An 18,811-nucleotide genomic window follows, 5' to 3' on the forward strand; every position below is an offset into this window, starting at 1 on the left:
TAAAAAACCTTTTTTCCAGGGTCATGGACAACATAGAAAGAGCAAACAGACAGTAAGCTTGGCATTTTTTATTTCCACAAACAGATGACTTTTCATAAAGTAGTATTTAGGAAATATTTTAATGAGCTAATAAAGGCAGACACCATTGCAGTGGACAGTGAAACTTTCCTGCAAATTGGCTCCTAGGAAAACTTAGTATGTATCATCTAAAACTTCATCAGGTTGGATGGTGTCAGCTGGTGACAACACAATACTAACCTGTGGAAACTAGTTCCTGTGGGAAGGGAACTATAGTAATATGTACAGTCATTTTTAGCCACCAATGGTCATGTTGCAGTGGGGATCCTGCAACACGCATATATCAAACCAGGAGTCCCGTGGAAAGGAAATATATATGGACAGACAGATTCTTGATAGCTGTTTCAGAGAGATGTTTATTTCTCCAGCCGCATGGCCGGAGCTCTGCCCAGGAACTGTTCCAGTCACGGGACCAAGGGTCCTTCTGCCCGCGCAGGGAACACAAACCAACCCATGGGAACGAGGCTGAGCAGGGACAGGGAAGCCCCGTGTCTGTGCCCTCAGGGCCCCTCTCCCAGGGCTACATGTCGGGGGAGGGACCCCAACACCTCACCCGTTTTATTTTAATAAAAGGAGAATGAAAACAACTGGATAAACATAACAAGAACAGTTTCAAAACAAAACAAGCCACCCTCCTGAGTCTTTAAATGTCCAAACAGATTCTCTGGAACATCTTAGGGCTGACAGAAGGGAGACAGGATTCTCTGAGCATGCTTTGTGGGGAAACTGAGGCAGGAGAGGGTTTAACTTCGTCCCTTCCCCTTTTCATCCCCCACTCGGCATTGGAAAGGGATTTTTGGGGAAACAATTGGCAAAAGCATGGTTTTGTGAGGGAAACCATGGATGAAAAAACGGATTGGGAATACACTGGGGGTAATAGGACATAGGGTAAAAGGGAAAGGTGGGATTAGGAAAGGGAAACTGTAGGGGGGGCTTACAATGGAGATACTGTCTAACATGACTACGATTTTTTGCATATATACTGCCTTTTACAGGAACACCATCAGGCCCAGTGACCTGCGATGCTTGTAATCCTTTTCTCCCTAGTACAATATTAAATTCCACCACCTCTCCATCTCCCAAGCTTGGGATGCATTTTTCAGGGTTATTCTTTTTAATAGCAGTTCTATGCACGAATATGTCTTGCTGGTTGTCACACCTTGTTATAAAACCATAATTTTGCTTAACATTATACCATTTTACTATCCCTAAGGTCTTAGTTACTGTGATCTTTTTCCGAGTGGCTGCTGTTTTTTGTCTCGCTGCGTCTTTGCTCTCTCCTTCGGTCGCTCCCGTGTTGGAATTGTCGGGGCTGCTGGTGCCTGCGCCCTCTTCCCGGGGTCGCGTTCGGGGCTGCGCGGGCCGGGCCGGGCCATGCCGCTCAGTTCTCCGTGCATCGCCTCCTCTGGTCGCAGCTTCGCTGCCAATGCCGGGCGCTGCACCCACGTCTCGGCCGGGCCCCCGAGCGACGACTCCCCCGCGCCCTGCTCCAGCGCGCGTTTCAGCTGGGCGCGGCTCCGTCCCACCGCTGCCGCCGCCCGCCGCCGCCCGCGCGCCTCCCCTCTCGGTCGGGCGTTCCCGGGGCTCGCTCCACCACGCGCTGCACGCGGCCGGGCAGACACTGCCGGGTCCCGCCGCGCCTCGCTCCGCCACCGACACTGCGGCTCGCGTGGCTCCGCCCGCGCGCGGGAACTGCCTCGCTGCTGCTCGCAGAGCACTCGGTGCACGTGGCCTGGGCCGCACGGTCCCTGCGCCAGGACACAGCTGACATCGCTCAACAGTCTCGGTAACTAAATAATATTCACGAAAATATTCTTCCATCGGCATATATTTTGACTCCAGTATTAACTGTGTCCAAACGGTTTTCCAAAAGCCCTTGGTAAGAATTAAATCCCAAGAAACATAGAAAAAGTTCTTAAACAACCATGCCAGGAAGTGTTTCAGTTCTTTCTGAGCTTGAATCAAGCTAAAATTTACAAATCGTTGTTCAAGAATCATTTTAAGTTTAAGATAAATGTCCATATGCGGCTCGGAGAGCCAAGAGTCTTCCCACGGTTCCTCCATAGTTTAGATATGGAATAGCAAAGCAAAACCAAGAAGAGGAATCCAAAGTTTCCAGGGTTTACTCACACAAATCAGTCGCTTAGGGATCGGGGATCGTTCTGCTCACAAATCTCCACCATTTGTTGCAGTGGGGATCCTGCAACACGCATATATCAAACCAGGAGTCCCGTGGAAAGGAAATATATATGGACAGACAGATTCTTGATAGCTGTTTCAGAGAGATGTTTATTTCTCCAGCCGCATGGCCGGAGCTCTGCCCAGGAACTGTTCCAGTCACGGGACCAAGGGTCCTTCTGCCCGCGCAGGGAACACAAACCAACCCATGGGAACGAGGCTGAGCAGGGACAGGGAAGCCCCGTGTCTGTGCCCTCAGGGCCCCTCTCCCAGGGCTACATGTCGGGGGAGGGACCCCAACATGGTCAGAAAGTAAACAGTAACTGCACCAAACCAGGCTGAAACTAGTAATCTGTTCCAGCAAAACAACAAAAATAGCCTTGTAAACCTGCAGCATTTGAGTATGCTGAGCCTAAACGTCCAGTATTTTAAGATTCAAACCTTTTATTAATCCCTTTCCCATAGCGAATTTGCTTTTTTTTTCCAATAGTATTTACTTGAAAGCTTCTTAAACTACAGTAGCAATATAACAGCAGCATCATACATAAACACTTCTAGAAACTGATGCTCCTCGACAGCTTCCGGAGAAGAGTGAAGGCAATGACTTAAGCAGGAAAGTTCAAGCAAACAATAGGAAAAGAAAGCAAACCTGCATCTGTAATAGTGGGATGATATGGTGCCCTGCTCTCTTCCAGAGAAGAACCTGAGCAGACAAGCCCAGCAGATGCGCTCAGCTTTGAGCTAACAAAGCACAGAGCCTTGGATGAGTTATGCATGGGGTAAAGAACCAGGAGTACCTGACAAAATTAAATTGATTCTTTCCTACGATTTTTTGCCTTTAAGAAGTAGTTACACAGTATGCTCAACTGTAAAAACAGAAGAAAAACTGGTCCCTTGCACTTAGGGCTCAAATGTAGGACTAATAACTTGAAATTGGATTCAACAAAACAATGCATGGAAATTTGCTTGTATTTTTCAATTAAAACATAATGTACAAACTCTCCACTACTATTTCTGAATGGTTCAATGCCAGCTTATTGGGGAGGGCTAAGAGTTTACATTTGTGGAAACAAGAATTTTTCTGTAGACAAGAGACCAACTGAAAATCCTGTGATTGCTTCAATCAGTCTCAGCTGGGTTTCAATGGACTTCTTAAAAAGCATCTTTTGAAAAAGGCTGGCATTGTATGCTTATTTCTTTGTGGAAACAAACTGCACTCTAAATCCAGCTTCTCTCTTAAATCTTTGGATTATCAGCGATGTCAAGTCTGCTTTGATTTTGTGGAGAAATGGCTGGCTGGCTAAAAAACATGCTTGGAGTGAAATCTCATAGGCGCCTAAAAGACAGACTGAATCCATAAATTTTCCTCTACTCAGATTGCGATTAATAATTCACACTCCTAAATCAAATAAAATGTCTTCATTTAACTCCTCTGTTTCCACACTATACTACTGTAAAATTTCACTTGCTCTCACTTCCCTTTATATTCTTTAAGTCAGGTGAACCTGACTTCTAAATCACTGAAATAATCAAAAGGAGTACTTTCTCCTCACTTTTATATTCAGGATTTTTCCTTCTTTATTTGGTCACCCTGAAAATGAGCAATATACAGTTAATAATATAACTAATTTTGACTGAAATTTTTCCAAAAATTATGTTTCAATCTGTATGAGATGCTAAGCACCATTACTCATCTCAGTCCTTATCTACATCATCAGGAATGAAATAATTTCTGGAAATCACACATATTCACAAAAATCCTAAAAAAACGCACCCAAAAACTGACACTGTGTGACAGGGGTTTTGCTAAGAAAGCAGTGCCACATTTCCCCTGGCAAGTGACTTGTGTAGGGCAATGTCATGGGGAGAAAAACAAACAAAGATCATTGTGATGTTGCCACTGCAGTATAACATCATGATGACACCAAAAAAGGGGATTAACTGCATCTTCCAAACAACCAAACCACATGCAATAGGCTTTAGAAACATCGAGGGGAAATTAAATTGTGAGGAAAAGCATCCGTTTCAGAGGTGCACAACTGCTGTAGGAGGGAAATCTTCCAAGGAGGCCTGCAGGCCACTGGACAAAATACATTCAAGCCTGTGGCTTCCTTCTCCTGGCTTAGTGACTGTGAGACACCTCAAGTGTCTCATTCCCTTTTCTGCAGCTGTGGGCAGTGCACAAACTTTATTTTCCAGGTGTAAAATAAACAGTGCACATAAGATAACATCAAACACTGACCCAGTCATAGCAGAAGACAGCAGGACACCCAACTGGCCAGGCAGCACTGCTGCCCACAGCACTCCCTGACACTGCCAAGGGCTCTTCCCTACTTCAGTTCACCATGGTGATTGTGTCTCTTGTCTAATCTTAAAACCGAGACACTTAAGGCAGTTTTAGTTCCTTCTACTTTGTATACATGTGTTCGTTCTTTTAGGTAAGTCAGTTCTGACCCAATGGGCAACATGAAGTTTCTTCATACAGTCAGGAAAGAGGGACACCCAATTCATCATCCTGCACCAGTAGTCATTAAAGGCTATAGAAAACTAAAGAAGAATATCAGAATGTCTTATGAGGGGGATCATTTGATGGCTTTACTTCCCACTTGTCACTTGTCCATATATACAAAAACAGTGAATAAATCCCTACCCGAGTGTGGAGCAGGACCTATGAACTTGGCTCACTGATAACACCAATTAAGATGAGGAAGTTAATTGTGTGCTAAAATAGAGAAGCTCTCCATCAGCCACCTGTGGGGACGCCTCTTTGTATTATGCTCCTCTAAGGTGAAAAAACAAAGCACCGCCCCACTTTGGAGAAACAGCAAGTAATTGAATGACAGTTCTCTACTAAAGGGGCTGGAGCATGAATTAGCTGGGTTGCCTGGACTCACATCTTGGCTTCCTGTGCATGCGCTGGCTCCCATGGCACCAGCGATGGTGTGAGACAAAGGACACAATAGCAAGAACCTACACACTGCCATTCCTGAGCGATGGGTGGGAGTAAAAGCCATGCAGAATAATGAGTACCATGAAATCAGTGAAGTGTTGCCACAAATAACAAAGCAGTGTTAACAGGCGAATTGTTCACCTCCATGAAGGCTCCAGCAGTACAGTGCAGTAACAAGAATATATTTTTTTTCACTTCTGAACATAACTAAACCCAAAAAATGGATAGCTTTCACAGTCAGCACAAGGGTCCGTGAGTTAAGCACTAATGTTTGTTCAAGTGCAGCTTCGCCCAGATGCATTTGTGAATTGGCAGCTTGAGAATCCATACTTGGATCGATTCCTAAATTTAAGGAGGTGGCAAAGCAATGAATGGCTTTCCCAAAAGAAAAGACAGTGTCACGCCAGTGCCCTGTGCACAGACACATTCACAGTCACTGTCAAAGTGGCACAGTTCTTAATAATGCCATAGTCTACCCCAGTCTTGCAGCTGAAGCAGGACTTTTAACAGGTAAGCATGATTAGCACCAATGATTGACTCTTTGCAAGCCATGAAGAATTTCAGCAAAATATATATACCTGGAGCACAGTTATTTTATACGAGAGACTGAGAATTCAGTGCTTTATGGTCATCACATTACACACAGGCATCAGCAGGTGCACTGGAGCAAACAGATGTGTTCCTAATACAAATGAAAGCTCCTAATGTGGGATTCAGCTCGCAGATTATGACACCTGTATTTAGGTGTCACAAGAAGGTGCTTAAGATAAGCTCCCATCATGAAAAACAGAGACCTAGACCAGAACTCAGGACTCTAAACAAAGGTGTCAGATTTCTTTGCAGATGTTGTGGACTATGATATCCAGCTTGACCAGAATGGCATTGTCCCCTTTAAGTCCTGTTTTACGTGTGCTCACTCTGTGCAGATGTCTCCAGTACCGTAGGGAGCCCTGAACAGTATCAGACACCCATCATCAGGCAACTCCATAAGTCCAGTGAAGCCTTGAGAGCTGTGCAAGCGGTCAGTGGAGGTATCTACTTTGGAATAAACTGAAAAGCTCTTTGGGTTTCATCAACTGAATTAACTATATCTCTTCACATAAGAATGGAAGCATAAACACAAGGTTCATAGGCAGACAATGCAGATGTATCAATCCACAAATCCTAATCTGCAAGCTGGATCTTGTCTTGACTGCATTTAGCTAAAAAATGCAAGAGCCTCAGAAAAGTTATTTAAGCAATACCACTGCAAGCTGGATAGCTTTATTTCTAAGTGCATGGAAAGTACAAAACTGTCAGCTGGAAGCAGGTTTCACCTTTTTTTTTTTTCTTCACCCTTGTTCCTCCTTTCTTTATTATTCCTTTTTGTAGCTAAATTGCAACTCTGTGTGCTGATAACATGGCAATAGCTACACTGCCCTCTCTGACAGAGGACAATTGTTTCCTTAATGACAGCTGACAAGCTGCTTTGATGAATCTCTTACTCCTATGTCTGTGTCAAATTTTTGCATCTAAAAATATGTAAAAGCTGAAATGTCTAACTGACAAGAAATAGAAGGCATTCTTAGACACAGGCTATATTTATTGTTCTAAAACTAACTTACAATGTGTGCCCCCAGGAGAGAGAGCTGTAGGATAAACCAAACAACTCCAGGGCCAGTGGGAAGGAAGGCAAACAGTGCTTGCAGTGCAGTTTTAAGAAACAGTATTTACCTTCCCTTCACAGTATTTCCTGAGCTTCTATGCAAAGGGTGATGGCTCAGCTTTAAAAGCAAAGCCAGGTATGAACACACCATGTATTTTGTAAACAGGCTAAATGTCACACCACCCCCATGGAACTCGTTACTTAGCATGGCATTTAACTCTTATGATCAAATGTACAACTAAGTAATGAATTCACTGGATAAGCCAAGGGAGATTTAAAATGCAATACTTCTAACCAAAGGCATCCAGGAAAGTGGAGCCAGTTTTTGCTAGATAAATCTGGGAAAATGTTATTTCTGATTAGATTTGTTTAATTAAAAGTTTTTCCTTCACAGGTGAGCTTACTCTCAGTCCTGACTTAAAACAATGAACATACTTCAAATTGATCCTCTTTTCTTATAAAAATTTCAATTTTGCCTTCCAGCATTTCCTTGAAAGGTTTAGCTTTCAGTTCAAGCTTAGCATGGGTATCATGGGCTTCTTTTTTCTCTCCTTTATCCCAGTGATGGTGGACATCACATTACTGCTCCAGTGCACACATGATGTTTGATTTCCATTTTTCTTTAGACAGTCCCACAGCTGCAGTGTACCATTTGAAGATTCTTTTTGGAGAATATGTAAAGGAAGACTACTTATTCACAAAGCAAATACATTCACCAAAGGGCTGGTCAACTCACACTGCAGACAAATACGGGCAGCACTGTGAATTCCAGCAGTTTCTCATTTTGAGCACCCAGCTCTTCAAACACCTCTACGGGCTCCACCTCCTCTGCTCCAGCACTGGTTAAGCTTTAAGGCCCTCAGTGGTGTCTTTCCTTTCTACCATCTATCATTCACCTCTGGCTGACACACCTTTCCTTACCCACTTGTCATATTTTAGACCACAGGAGGAAACACTTTCATGTTTCCTCCTATGCTCTTATGTTCTGCAGATGCTCTCCAGGAACATCAACAAGTATTTCCTTCGAAATCTTCAAATTCTTTGAAAAACACACCAAGTCTGATGTGTACTAAAAATATCCTTTCCCCAAAAAACAACACACCACGTGCTGAAATCACTACCTGCATTACTAACTGATTTCATTGTGTACTCATTTCTTCCCTTGCAACCACTTCTTTGCCTTACTAGTAGAGTGAAAAGTGAAGGAAGGTTTTTTTTTTTGCTCTGTGTTTGAACAAGGTTTACTATTATGAAGTCTTGGTGCAGAATAGGAAATACAGATGCCATCAAAACCCAAAGAATGACAAAATGGTAACTGGACTCCCAGTCATGGTGGCAAAACCAAAACAATAACCACCATTCCTTAAGGGATGGCCTCACGGGGTGCTTCTCAGAGGCTTTCAGTACCTTCTTTTTTATCCAAACTAAGCAGGCATCCACCAATTCAAAACCAGACTCTTTTTTTAAACCCAAGACTTACTAAGCATTTGTCTGTGCATTATAGTTTCTCATCTGTGAAACATCTGTCACACTGTTTCAGGGATGTGCTCACGTGTTGTGCAATGCATATGCCTTTCAATGAGATCCACGTTCTCAACACACTTTGAAATGCCCCATCATGGTTATCCCTTGGTAAGATCTTTGAGAATTAGGAAGGCAGATGTGATAAGAATACTTTTTAGTATTAATAAAATGAATACATGAGAGTATTTTTTCAGAATCAAATTTCCTTGCAATCTTTGCAATCCAAATAATGTTGCAATACAAATAATGTCTGTGGAAGGAAAATTGAAATTGTAATCACCAAGTTTACTTGGAGTGCCTTAAGACTCACCAGCAGGAGTAGTTGAAAGCAAAGGCATGCACACATACACATAGAAGGTATGCAAATATGTGCACAGATAACAGATATATATTAACATATGTGTCATGCTAATAAGAGAGGCTATGGAAATTGGCTCCTGTAATTCTACAGAAAATTGTTTTTTCGTAAGGCAAAGGGATCTTCTGTGCAAATGTATTATCTCCTCTGCCCTGCATAGCTTGAAATGTTCCCAAGCTGGTGCTGTTGGGGCTCCAGCAGCAGGAGGTGCAGGGATCTGTCTCTAGGCCTGTGAAAGGAACAGCAGGTGCCTTTTAAGCACCACATCTCACAGATTTATTAGCCATAATAAATAAAGCACTGATGACTGGTCCACATGGTTACACTACAAATAGAGCTACACTGGTGGTACCAATGATGGGAAATTGCAGAAAGCAATCTAGTGGAGACACAGCACTTGATTAAGAGAGAATGAACCACCCATGTCTAAGCTTAATTGATAAGCATTGAAGCAATGCTTAATTGATAACAACATTGTCTCTGTTCTGTGAATGAATAATCAAATTTCCTGGCAAAAAACTGGAAGCAAATTGGGCAAAGCCACAGCTTATGGGGAATGCAGGTAATTTCAGGGTTTTTTCTTCTAGGGAAGGTTTCTCTTAATAGTGTGCATGCAGCTGTCCACGTTATCTTACCCAGAACTGACTGATCGAATCAAGATAAAATTCTGAAAGTTACTGTGAAATAAATCCCTGTTTAAGTGATTACTTCAGCTCTTGGCTGTCATGGCCCCCCTACAAAGGCAGTAAGAGAAAGGTCACTGCACAAGAGGGACTGGGATATATGTACAGACATAAAGGTCTGGATTCACTATTATTTTTAGATGTCTGACACACGGGCACACTAAGGAAAAAAACTACTCTGCACACAGAACATCTCCAGCTACAATCTCACATCCTGAGAAAGCATCTTGAGGAAACAAAGCTGTACTTTTGTCTCCCTGACTTAAAGCAGGTGGGGATTTAATGGGAAAGAAAAAGGGGGCTCCCCCCATCCCTTCTCCCATTAACACTGCCAAATGCAGCATATCCGTTCCGGATTTCTGGAAGTTTGACAGCCCGGCTGGAACAGTACAAATGTCCTTTGCATATGTGCAGTCTGTGCAGCATCTGGATGTGTCAGACCCACTGTGCAAGCACTGCAGAGTCAGCCTGCAGATGTACAGTGGATATGGCACATCCCCTGTTTTTCACTGCACGTTTGCTGTACAGCATGTGACAATACACTCTCCGGGATTGTCCTGTCAGAAACAGGGAGCCTAAGAGCCAGCTCCTACATCAGCTAGAGGAGTATCAACCACATGGTTGTCTGGCTTTATCTTTCATCAATCCCACTCCTGAAAAGTAACAGCTCTCCCTTTCTAAAATGACAGCATCCCAATAAGCATGACAAAAAGACCATAGATGTATGTGTGTTCAGATATGTCTACAGACCTTCTACTGGTTACATTTATCACATGTAAACCACATTTTTATATCACTAACACTGTTAAACCTGAAATTGCAATTTACATTAAATCCTTCCCATTTTGCAGAAAATCTCAGGCAGAGAAAGTTATGCTTGTCAGACAGAGGGAACCTGACCTAGAACAGCCCTGTGTAAGAGGAGAAATACAAACACAGTCAGAATCCACTATAGATCTCTGTCCTCCATAGTAATATAGCAAATTGGTTTGAAAATTAGTGGAAAAGGGTTTCTGAAATAGATAATCTTTTTACAGGTATGTCTTGTCCTGAGACAAGAACAGCAGATCTTATCTTCCCTCCAGCCATCTCTTACAGCATGTCTGGACTGCCTGTGTGATCGTGGACAAGCATGCAGGCAAGAGTGTGATGTCCTCCATATGCCCACATGGTTGGCAAGAGAAAATCTGGTGTCTTGAGGGGCTGTGGATCCTCTGCAGCCTTCCTACAAATGCAGGGATAAAGCAGAATGCCTGCCGCCAGCCACAGGTCCTACCAAAGGGACGGATATCTGGGAAGGGCACAGTTCTTCAGGCACAGCTGGAGTCATACCTTGCGAGTCCACATTGCAGAGATGTAGCCCTGCAGAATGTTCTTCCTTCAGCCTGCTCTACCAGCCTGATGCCTGTTCCGAGAAGTCAGTCTGCTTCTGAATGGCTTGGATGTGAGCAGAGCTCAGGCAGAGATCTCTACTTGAAAATAGCATAGAACTAGGGGTGCTTAGATTTTTACAGCTTCCTCCAGAATCTGGTGAGCTCGGGCCTATTTAGAGCTCTATAAAAGGCAGTGCCAAAAAGGGAATTAGAAACACACGCCTTCCTGTGTTTCACCAGCTTATTGTATGCAACCTCCTCCAAAGCATCCATGGTATGGAAGCTAGAGAAGCATTAATACGTTCAAATGTTACTAAGAAGAGCTACTCCTTCTCCCTTCCCATCACTTCACTCTTAGGCAGACAGAATCAGCAACGGCCTTCCAGATGTTGGTTGTCCTGCCTTGCAACTGGCAGCCCCATATTCATCCTACTGATGTAGGTGTCTAACAGAGGCTTCCAGATGAGGCACAGTTATATACAGATAGGGACTGGAAAAGATACATTCATCGTGCTCACCAAAACGAAAATAAAAGAGAGGCCGGTTTCCTGCTGTGCTGGCTGCTCTCTCTCTAGCGGCCGCTTCCCGGATGTCACAGACACCAATGTTGGCAGTGCGGAGCATTCTTCTGGCAGCTCCTTCACTGTGTTGCAGTCTACACCGTACCGCGGCAGCTCCATTCGCTGCTGTAACAAGTTGAAAAAAACTAATTAATTCACGTCTAGTTTTTTTACATTTGTTACAGCAACGAGTGGAGCTGCTGCCCCCATGCAGTAGAGCACACACGCACACGCACGCACAGACACCACAGGACACCCACGGAGCCAACGCGGGTCGATGTTCCACTCTGCCAACATGGGCGTTAGGAATGTTAGCAAAGGTGCAGCGGGAGGACTGGATGTCCCAGAAGAGGGGAAATGCCTTAGGATTTCCTTTAGTTTGTTGAATGCAGTCACAGAATGCAAATCCCTGCCCTTTCCCAAAGTCTCCAATCCCAGCAAAAGTCATGTCTGTTTCCATACCGGTTTAAAATATCTCTAAAACCTCTATTCCCTTATAACACCAAGATCCGAGTCCATCCTTATAAATTCTTGCATTCCCCATCAAAACAGGTTACAAAAAAAAAAAAAATTTAAAAAAAAGGCTAGTTGGTCATGTATGTGATTGTTTAGACATGAACAGGGGCTTACAAAAGGCAGCATCTGTTTTGTCATCCTACTTCTTCCTGGAAAGGATTCATCTCCCCCTTCCTAGTGAGCAGGGACTTCAAGCCATTCAGACGAGTAAGGACTTAGAAGGATTATATCAAATCGAACCTTTTCAAGTTTTGTCCAAAAATTAACACAACAAAACACACAAAAAGTACAAAGACAGCAAAAGAGCCAAGCACAAATAGGATCCGTTTCTGGAGGAAAATAATACAGTAGAAGCAGTGTCTTCCACTATAATAAAATAATTCATCTAGACATCAGCTAAATGATTGAGCTTAATATATTTACAAGAAAACAGTGGACAGTATTTTAATACTTCTCTTTCTTGATCCTATTATAATCCTCCTTCACTTATCCACGTTTCACATTCCTTGTGTGGGATTTTCCAGCAACTGGTTGAGCAGAAAATGTTCATTCCATTTTCTCCCATCTTTAAAACAGCTCTAAATCAGCTACATTCTCAATCATGACCTCTTCAAATTATTCAATGGACCTCACTGTAGGACTGGCTTACAGAGATCCCTCTGCTTCTCCTTACAATGCAAAATTTAAGTATGACAGTAGAGACCTTGAAAGATAAATGTGAGGGTTCTCCACATTCACTTTTTCATCATTACATGCATATGAATCCCCAGAAGTTTCACACATAGATATAGGTTGACCAGAAAACTGTGAGCTTTTTGGAGAAACAGCTCTATTTGCTTGTGTAAAGAAAGGAGAGTAACAACTAAAAAAAATAAACAGATGCTGGTACCAACTGCACTGCTGCATTGAGGATTGCTGTGAGGCTCTCCATAACCCAGCAAATCTAAGCAGGTCTCATGAGAACCAGCTGTGAAGACTAATGTATGTCTGATAGTCGGGTTAGACCAATAAACACCCAGAAATTTAATAAACTGCACCTCTGGTATTGTAATTCTGTTGATTTGGTTTGCTTCATTCTCTAATGGCTCCCAACGGTTGGGGAATGTCACAGACACCCTCAAACCAGGCTGTATCACTTCAGAAAACACAGGTGTCTGCAACACTGATCTCTTCTGTGGAGTTCCCACCAGTGGACCAGACCAAGTGAAATCTAAAGGCACTAAATCAGCATTCTGCTATGGAGCTAGACAGTATATATATAAACCTGATGAAGAGAGAACAAGGCAGTGCCTTCACACAGGAACAGTTTAAATAAAACCCCATAAATTCCACTAAAAAGGAAGGACTCTGTAAAAGAAGGAGGAAACTAGTGCCGAGGCCTGCAACAAAAACAAGGCTCAGAGAACAGCCAAGCCCAAGTAGAGCCTGTTTAAGGTCAGTGAGACCAGGAATGAATGGGCACACTCCGCTGAGACCAAGACAGAAGAGAGGTCTACACCAATACCTACAGCTACTATTGAACTTCACAAGAGTGAAAGAACTCTAGAAAGTTCTTATACATATATATGAAATAAATTCAATGAAGCAATACATTATTAAATTTAGTTTGAAGATATTTTTACACCTTTTGGGCAAGTGCACGCAGCCTATCCCTTAATACTAAAACCATGTATGTGTAAAAGGTCAGCTGCCCACTCGCCTTAGGACAAGCTGAACTCTAGGGTTATTGATGGTTTCTCTAGTGTCTTCAAAAGTGAGACTTCACTTTTTACATCAACTTTACATGGCTGAGATGTTAATGAGTTAGGACATCACGTTTTCCTTTGGATTCTTGCATTCCTTCCAACAAACAATGCCTCTCTAACAAGCCTAGGCTGATTTAATTTTCCAGACATGACTGAAAAACCCACACCAACGTATGTAAAAAATGTACACACACATCAAAGCAGACATATATATAAAAATACACATAAAATGGATGGAATAAGCTTATTCTGCATAACAATAGCTTTGTTTCTGCCACATATATTTCTTCAGAGATGCAGATTTCTACAGTGGCAACTACCAGTACACTTGACATCTTCATGTATCGCAAGCACAGATACACATACCGGGAGGCTGTGGCAGGTAGGCCCCAATTAATTTTGATCTCTTCTTTTCATATCCCTTCTGTGTGATGTCACCTGCCAAGAAAAGAAAAGGAAAATCAATAAGATGTGGATAAAGACAGTGTCTAGCTGCTTAATGGCAGCACCATCAGCTGAGCCACCACTGCACTGTTCGTCTGTCCTGACAATTAGAATCAACAAATGAAAAGCACAGAATGATCATTCCACCCAGAAAAAACTCAATTTAGGCCAGAGCCATTCTGGCAAGAAAATACCAAACATTGACTTATTTCAGCACCAAAGTCCAGCAGCACAGAATTTTAAAACCATTTTGGTGTGCCGCACACAAGCTTTCAAAAGCTGCAATGACCTTCATCAGGTTAATAAACAATGAATTATATAGAATGTGTGGGCTTGTAGTGGCTGGCAAAACACATCGTTAATTAGCATTTTCTATCATTAATGGGATTTTTTCTAATCGAGCATGTAAGGCACAAAAGACTTGAAACTGATGCTATATCATTTCTGCAATATAAATATTTTAGCTAATTTCTGAGCAGTACAAAACCAAAACAAAACAGATGTACAACAGATCCACTAAAATATAGTATCATAAAGAGTCTTTATCTGGTTTTCCATTTAAGTATCAAAAAAAAAATTTGGAGACAAACGTCTGTATTTCCTAAATTCAATTAAAATGACACTTCACTGTGTCTCAAGCTTCCCCAGGTAAGCTGTGGTTTTTTACTATAAAGATTATTTCTCTGTAAAACTTTTCTAACAAAAAATTATGCATAATTAGACGTGTAGAACAAAACATATACTTTTAGTCTTCTTAGACTTCGGGAGAGGTTTGGCACCAAAGCAGAGATACAGTCCTGATTCTGGAGCTAAACACTGAATTTAATATGTGCATATATATTATAACATAAGGTGCTCCAGACACTAAAAAGAGTGTTAGCTTTTACAATTACAAGATTTTTTAAATAACACCATATTCCCTGCCCTTCCAACAGGCCTATCTGTTATTGTGAGACTCATGCAGCTGAAGCTCCGTTGCAACATTGAACTTCTATGTTTGTAAACGTTGAGGGCTTAGGAGGGTGGAAACCACAAAAAGAAGAGGAGCTCTGGCTGTAATGTCCAGCTGGACACAGCAACGTGAGCCTGTTTGTGCTCTTCCATCCCTGAGCTCAACCTTCACCTAAGGACACCGTTTGCCAAGGGAACAACACACTCATTTCAAACCCAGCTGCTCTGGCAAATGGATGCTAAATTGGCACCAGTGTCTGCTGGTCAGAAATCAATAACTACATACAAACATCTTTAAATGCTACGCCTTGCTGAAACACCTTTTCTTGGGAATGGTTCCAGTAAGCAGTAAGGAGGCAAAATTCTCCAAACCTCTCTTCCAGTGTCCTGAGCCAACCTCTCGGCCCTGCCTCAAAAACAGTCCTTAAAATAACACCTATACTCTTCACTACTATATCTCAAACTGCTCTACAAAAGAAGCCTGCTAAAATATCTGTGTTTTTACATGAGGAGAGTGAGACTGAAGCACTTCAAATGATAACATTCCCATATTTACACAGGGAAGAAGTGGCAGACTTGGCAAAGAGGTCCTAAGCCTCTAAAGTTCAAACCCACTGACTTTTCAAGCACATTTCTTCCCATTTTGAACACTTCTGGCATGTGTTCAAGCTAGTGAAACAAGCTCCCTCTCCGTTGTAATCATCAGCTTCTCATAAACCAGACAGTAACAATAGATATTACTTCATTAAAAAGTTTTAATGAAAAAATGTGTTTGCTTTATTTGAAAATTATAAAATGTGAACAAATTTTTCTTTCAAATTGTTGCTAAACAAATTATTATTGACTTCCTGTGCTCATCAACACCAAAGTCTCACACATTCCAGACATATCCTGAGTAAAAATGTTGCCTTCTTATTTTACTATTGCTCTTTTAGGAGAGCAGAGATACTGTATGGATAACCACTGCTCCACTGTGGTATGTACAAGCTGGCAATGCCATTTTAGATATGAAACTATTAACAACAGGTGCTTCCACACACATGGGAGTACGTACACATGCAAATCGATACCTCAAGCTATACATTCCAGACATGGCTCATGCAACCTGCACCCATTCCTGCCTTAAAGTTTCTTCCACTAGTTTATAAACCTATATTGTCCTTAATGGAACGAAATGACAGGAACAAGCAGTTTCTTTGACACTAAAGTGTGAAAGATAAAAATCCAGTATTATCTCTGGTCAGTAATAATCCTTCAGTCAAATTGGTATCCAGACTCACTCTTTTGAATTTCACCATTAAAGAGTTACTCTCAGCAGAAACAATAGTGACTCCTTCCCCAGACCACTGACTCCACCAAAAAAATCACCAATAAATGAGTTTTTGAGACAATTTGATATGAGAATATTTCAGCTTCAGGAGCAAAGAGCAAATTAATTTGGAATTATCACTAAACTTTCTATAATCATGTCCATCATTTCCGAAGTCACCAACTACAAAAAACATGCAAAAGCAAAATATAAAATCTCCACAATTTCATTGTAGCATCACTTTCACCATTTTGAGGTAGAAGGAAGTCAAATGTATCATGTAGTCCAGGGAAGTATTATGCTTTATTTATCAGGATTAATGCTATTCATATTCATTTGTGTTTTTTCAGGTAGACTGACTTTAAATTAGAAACAATAGCTCATTAACTATTAAAATATTATTATGACATATGTAAAACTATTGCATTTCAAAGCTATGTTGAACTCATTGTGTAAGCTCCTAATATATACTAAACACAGCTCACCAAAGGTTAGGTAGGCTTACACTCTGTTCTTACCATAAATCACCATTCACTCAGTTTTCACTAAGACCTTTGGACTATGTCCTTCCTTCCTTTGCAAATGAATGTGATAGTTTTACATCTATCATCTGAGGATTCCTTTCCAGTTGGGTCCACATAGCTCATGTTCTTCCACAGTGCAATACTGCATTTAGTCTTGGCTTTTGGAGAGTATCAACAGGATAACAGGAACTATACTTTCTTGCCCTGGGAAGAAAGGATTTATGGTACCTTTCTGTTTTTAACTAACTCTTCTCTTGAAAAGCCAGCAGACACAAGGAGGTGAAAGGGTCTCAGCCACAATGTCCTTTGAGCAGACAGTATGTGTTGGGTTTTCTACTCACTCTCCAACGCCTCTGCAAATTTAGATCTCCTTGTTGCATCACTCTCCAGCTTTCCTCTCATGACACCCCTGCCTGCTTTTGTGTGCCATTTCCAAGCCAGGCTGCAATGCTGTACAAACAACTTGGGGAGGCAGGCTGGAATGAGCAGGGGACAAGGCTGGCAACAGGCTTAAGGCAAAAAGGCCAGGCCAGGATGGAAGGATGATGACAAGACTCCAGCACTAAGGTCGTGCAGGAGCAGAAGGAGCACATGGCTGCAGGGTGCTCTGGGGATGGGTATTCCAGGGACATGACATCACATAATGTCATGCAGCTGAAAGGTGGCATCTCCATTTAGCAGCTCCCTGCAGACCTCTGCTCTGTGTGTCCGTCTTCGACCGCGGCTCTCGCCCCATCCCCTGGCCTTGGCTCTGCTCCCAAGCACTCTGTCCACTCTCAGCTGGCTCTGCTACTTCTCAGCTTCATCCCACAGCTGGACCCCACCCTCCCCCTCACTCCCTTCCTCCCAGGCTGCATTCACTTCTCGGCACCCAAGGATCTCAGCCTCCTGTTTGCATCAGCACTCTCCAGGTTTTTTCCCCCGGACAGGTTGCTCTTTTCCTCCTCCCTCCACTGGTGATCTGACAGATTTCCACCATGGGAGGCCATAGGTGTATTCCCTGTGGGGTGCTGTGCCTGAGGGTCAGCATGGAAGAGCAAAGCACAAGCCTGAGAGACCTGAATGCACCAACAGTGAGCAAATGTTACCCTGCTTTTTTCCATATTTGAAATTGGCTGTCCAAGGACTGCTAAACAACAGGCGTGCAAGACCCTCTTTCACCAAAACAATTTCAATTCTAGTGAAATAAGTCTTAAGACTCTCTCCAGGCACAAGAGGGAAAATGCCACATTTGCAATGAAAAGGACAGCACGAACGAAAGACCATCCACCCCTTCAAGGAGGAAGGTTGCCCAGTCGAGCCAAGAACAGGAACCAGGGCTCTGCTGTAATCCCACTGCCATCTCTTTTATTTGTGATTTGTACCCCTGTTTCTGCAGCTTCCCCAGCTGCAGATGGCAATGCTCTCCGACACCAGCGCCCGCAGACAACAAGTCTTCTGTAGCTATATTTAGCAAAGCCACACTGGAGTGTAAGTTCATTCGACTATGGTCATCACAACTGCTACTGTTTGCATTAGACCCTGGGTTTTCTTTGAAAATTTACTGGGTTTTCCTCTTTCCTTCAAAAGTGCTGGATTTGTGCCTTGTTAAAAGACAGTGGTGTAAAGCTGGGGCAGGTGGGTCAGAGCAATGTAACTACAGCACAAACCCGTCAGGAGCAGGAAAGGAACGTCAGGTGATAGAGAGCCACTGGGGATACTCCACATTGGGCAAGACACTTTGAGGAGCAAGAAATGCCTGTAAGTGTTGAAGTCATTCCCATGATCCTATCCCCTTTCCAGGCCTCTCCATGAGTCAGCTCTATCCATTTATATGTCATGTCCTACACTGAATCACACCTTAAAATGAAAAGGAAAAGGCACATTTTGTAATCGGCAAATTATTGACTTCTTAGTGTTTTGTCGAAGGGAAGGTTATTAAATGTGAAAATATTTCCACATGAAAATATCAATGCATTTCCACCCCTCTTTAA

The 18,811-nt window shown here is 42.6% G+C and overlaps 1 protein-coding gene across 4 annotated transcripts in view; it reads right to left on the reverse strand.

The window, feature by feature from the left end:
• Positions 1-18,811, reverse strand: part of DIP2C (disco interacting protein 2 homolog C) — a 316,626-nt gene that overhangs the window by 136,196 nt on the left and 161,619 nt on the right. For 2 of the 4 annotated variants that reach the window (XM_032099479.1, XM_032099487.1), the window contains exons 2-3: positions 13,977-14,048; positions 11,308-11,475 (exon numbers count right to left, since the gene is read on the reverse strand). In XM_032099479.1, the coding sequence (XP_031955370.1) occupies positions 11,308-11,475; positions 13,977-14,048 (240 nt within the window). The remainder of the gene's footprint in view (positions 1-11,307; positions 11,476-13,976; positions 14,049-18,811) is intronic. The other 2 variants (XM_032099504.1, XM_032099495.1) reach the window with 1 other exon arrangement.

The sequence above is a fragment of the Corvus moneduloides genome, chromosome 1 (genome assembly GCF_009650955.1).
Source record: "Corvus moneduloides isolate bCorMon1 chromosome 1, bCorMon1.pri, whole genome shotgun sequence".
NCBI lineage: Eukaryota > Metazoa > Chordata > Aves > Passeriformes > Corvidae > Corvus > Corvus moneduloides.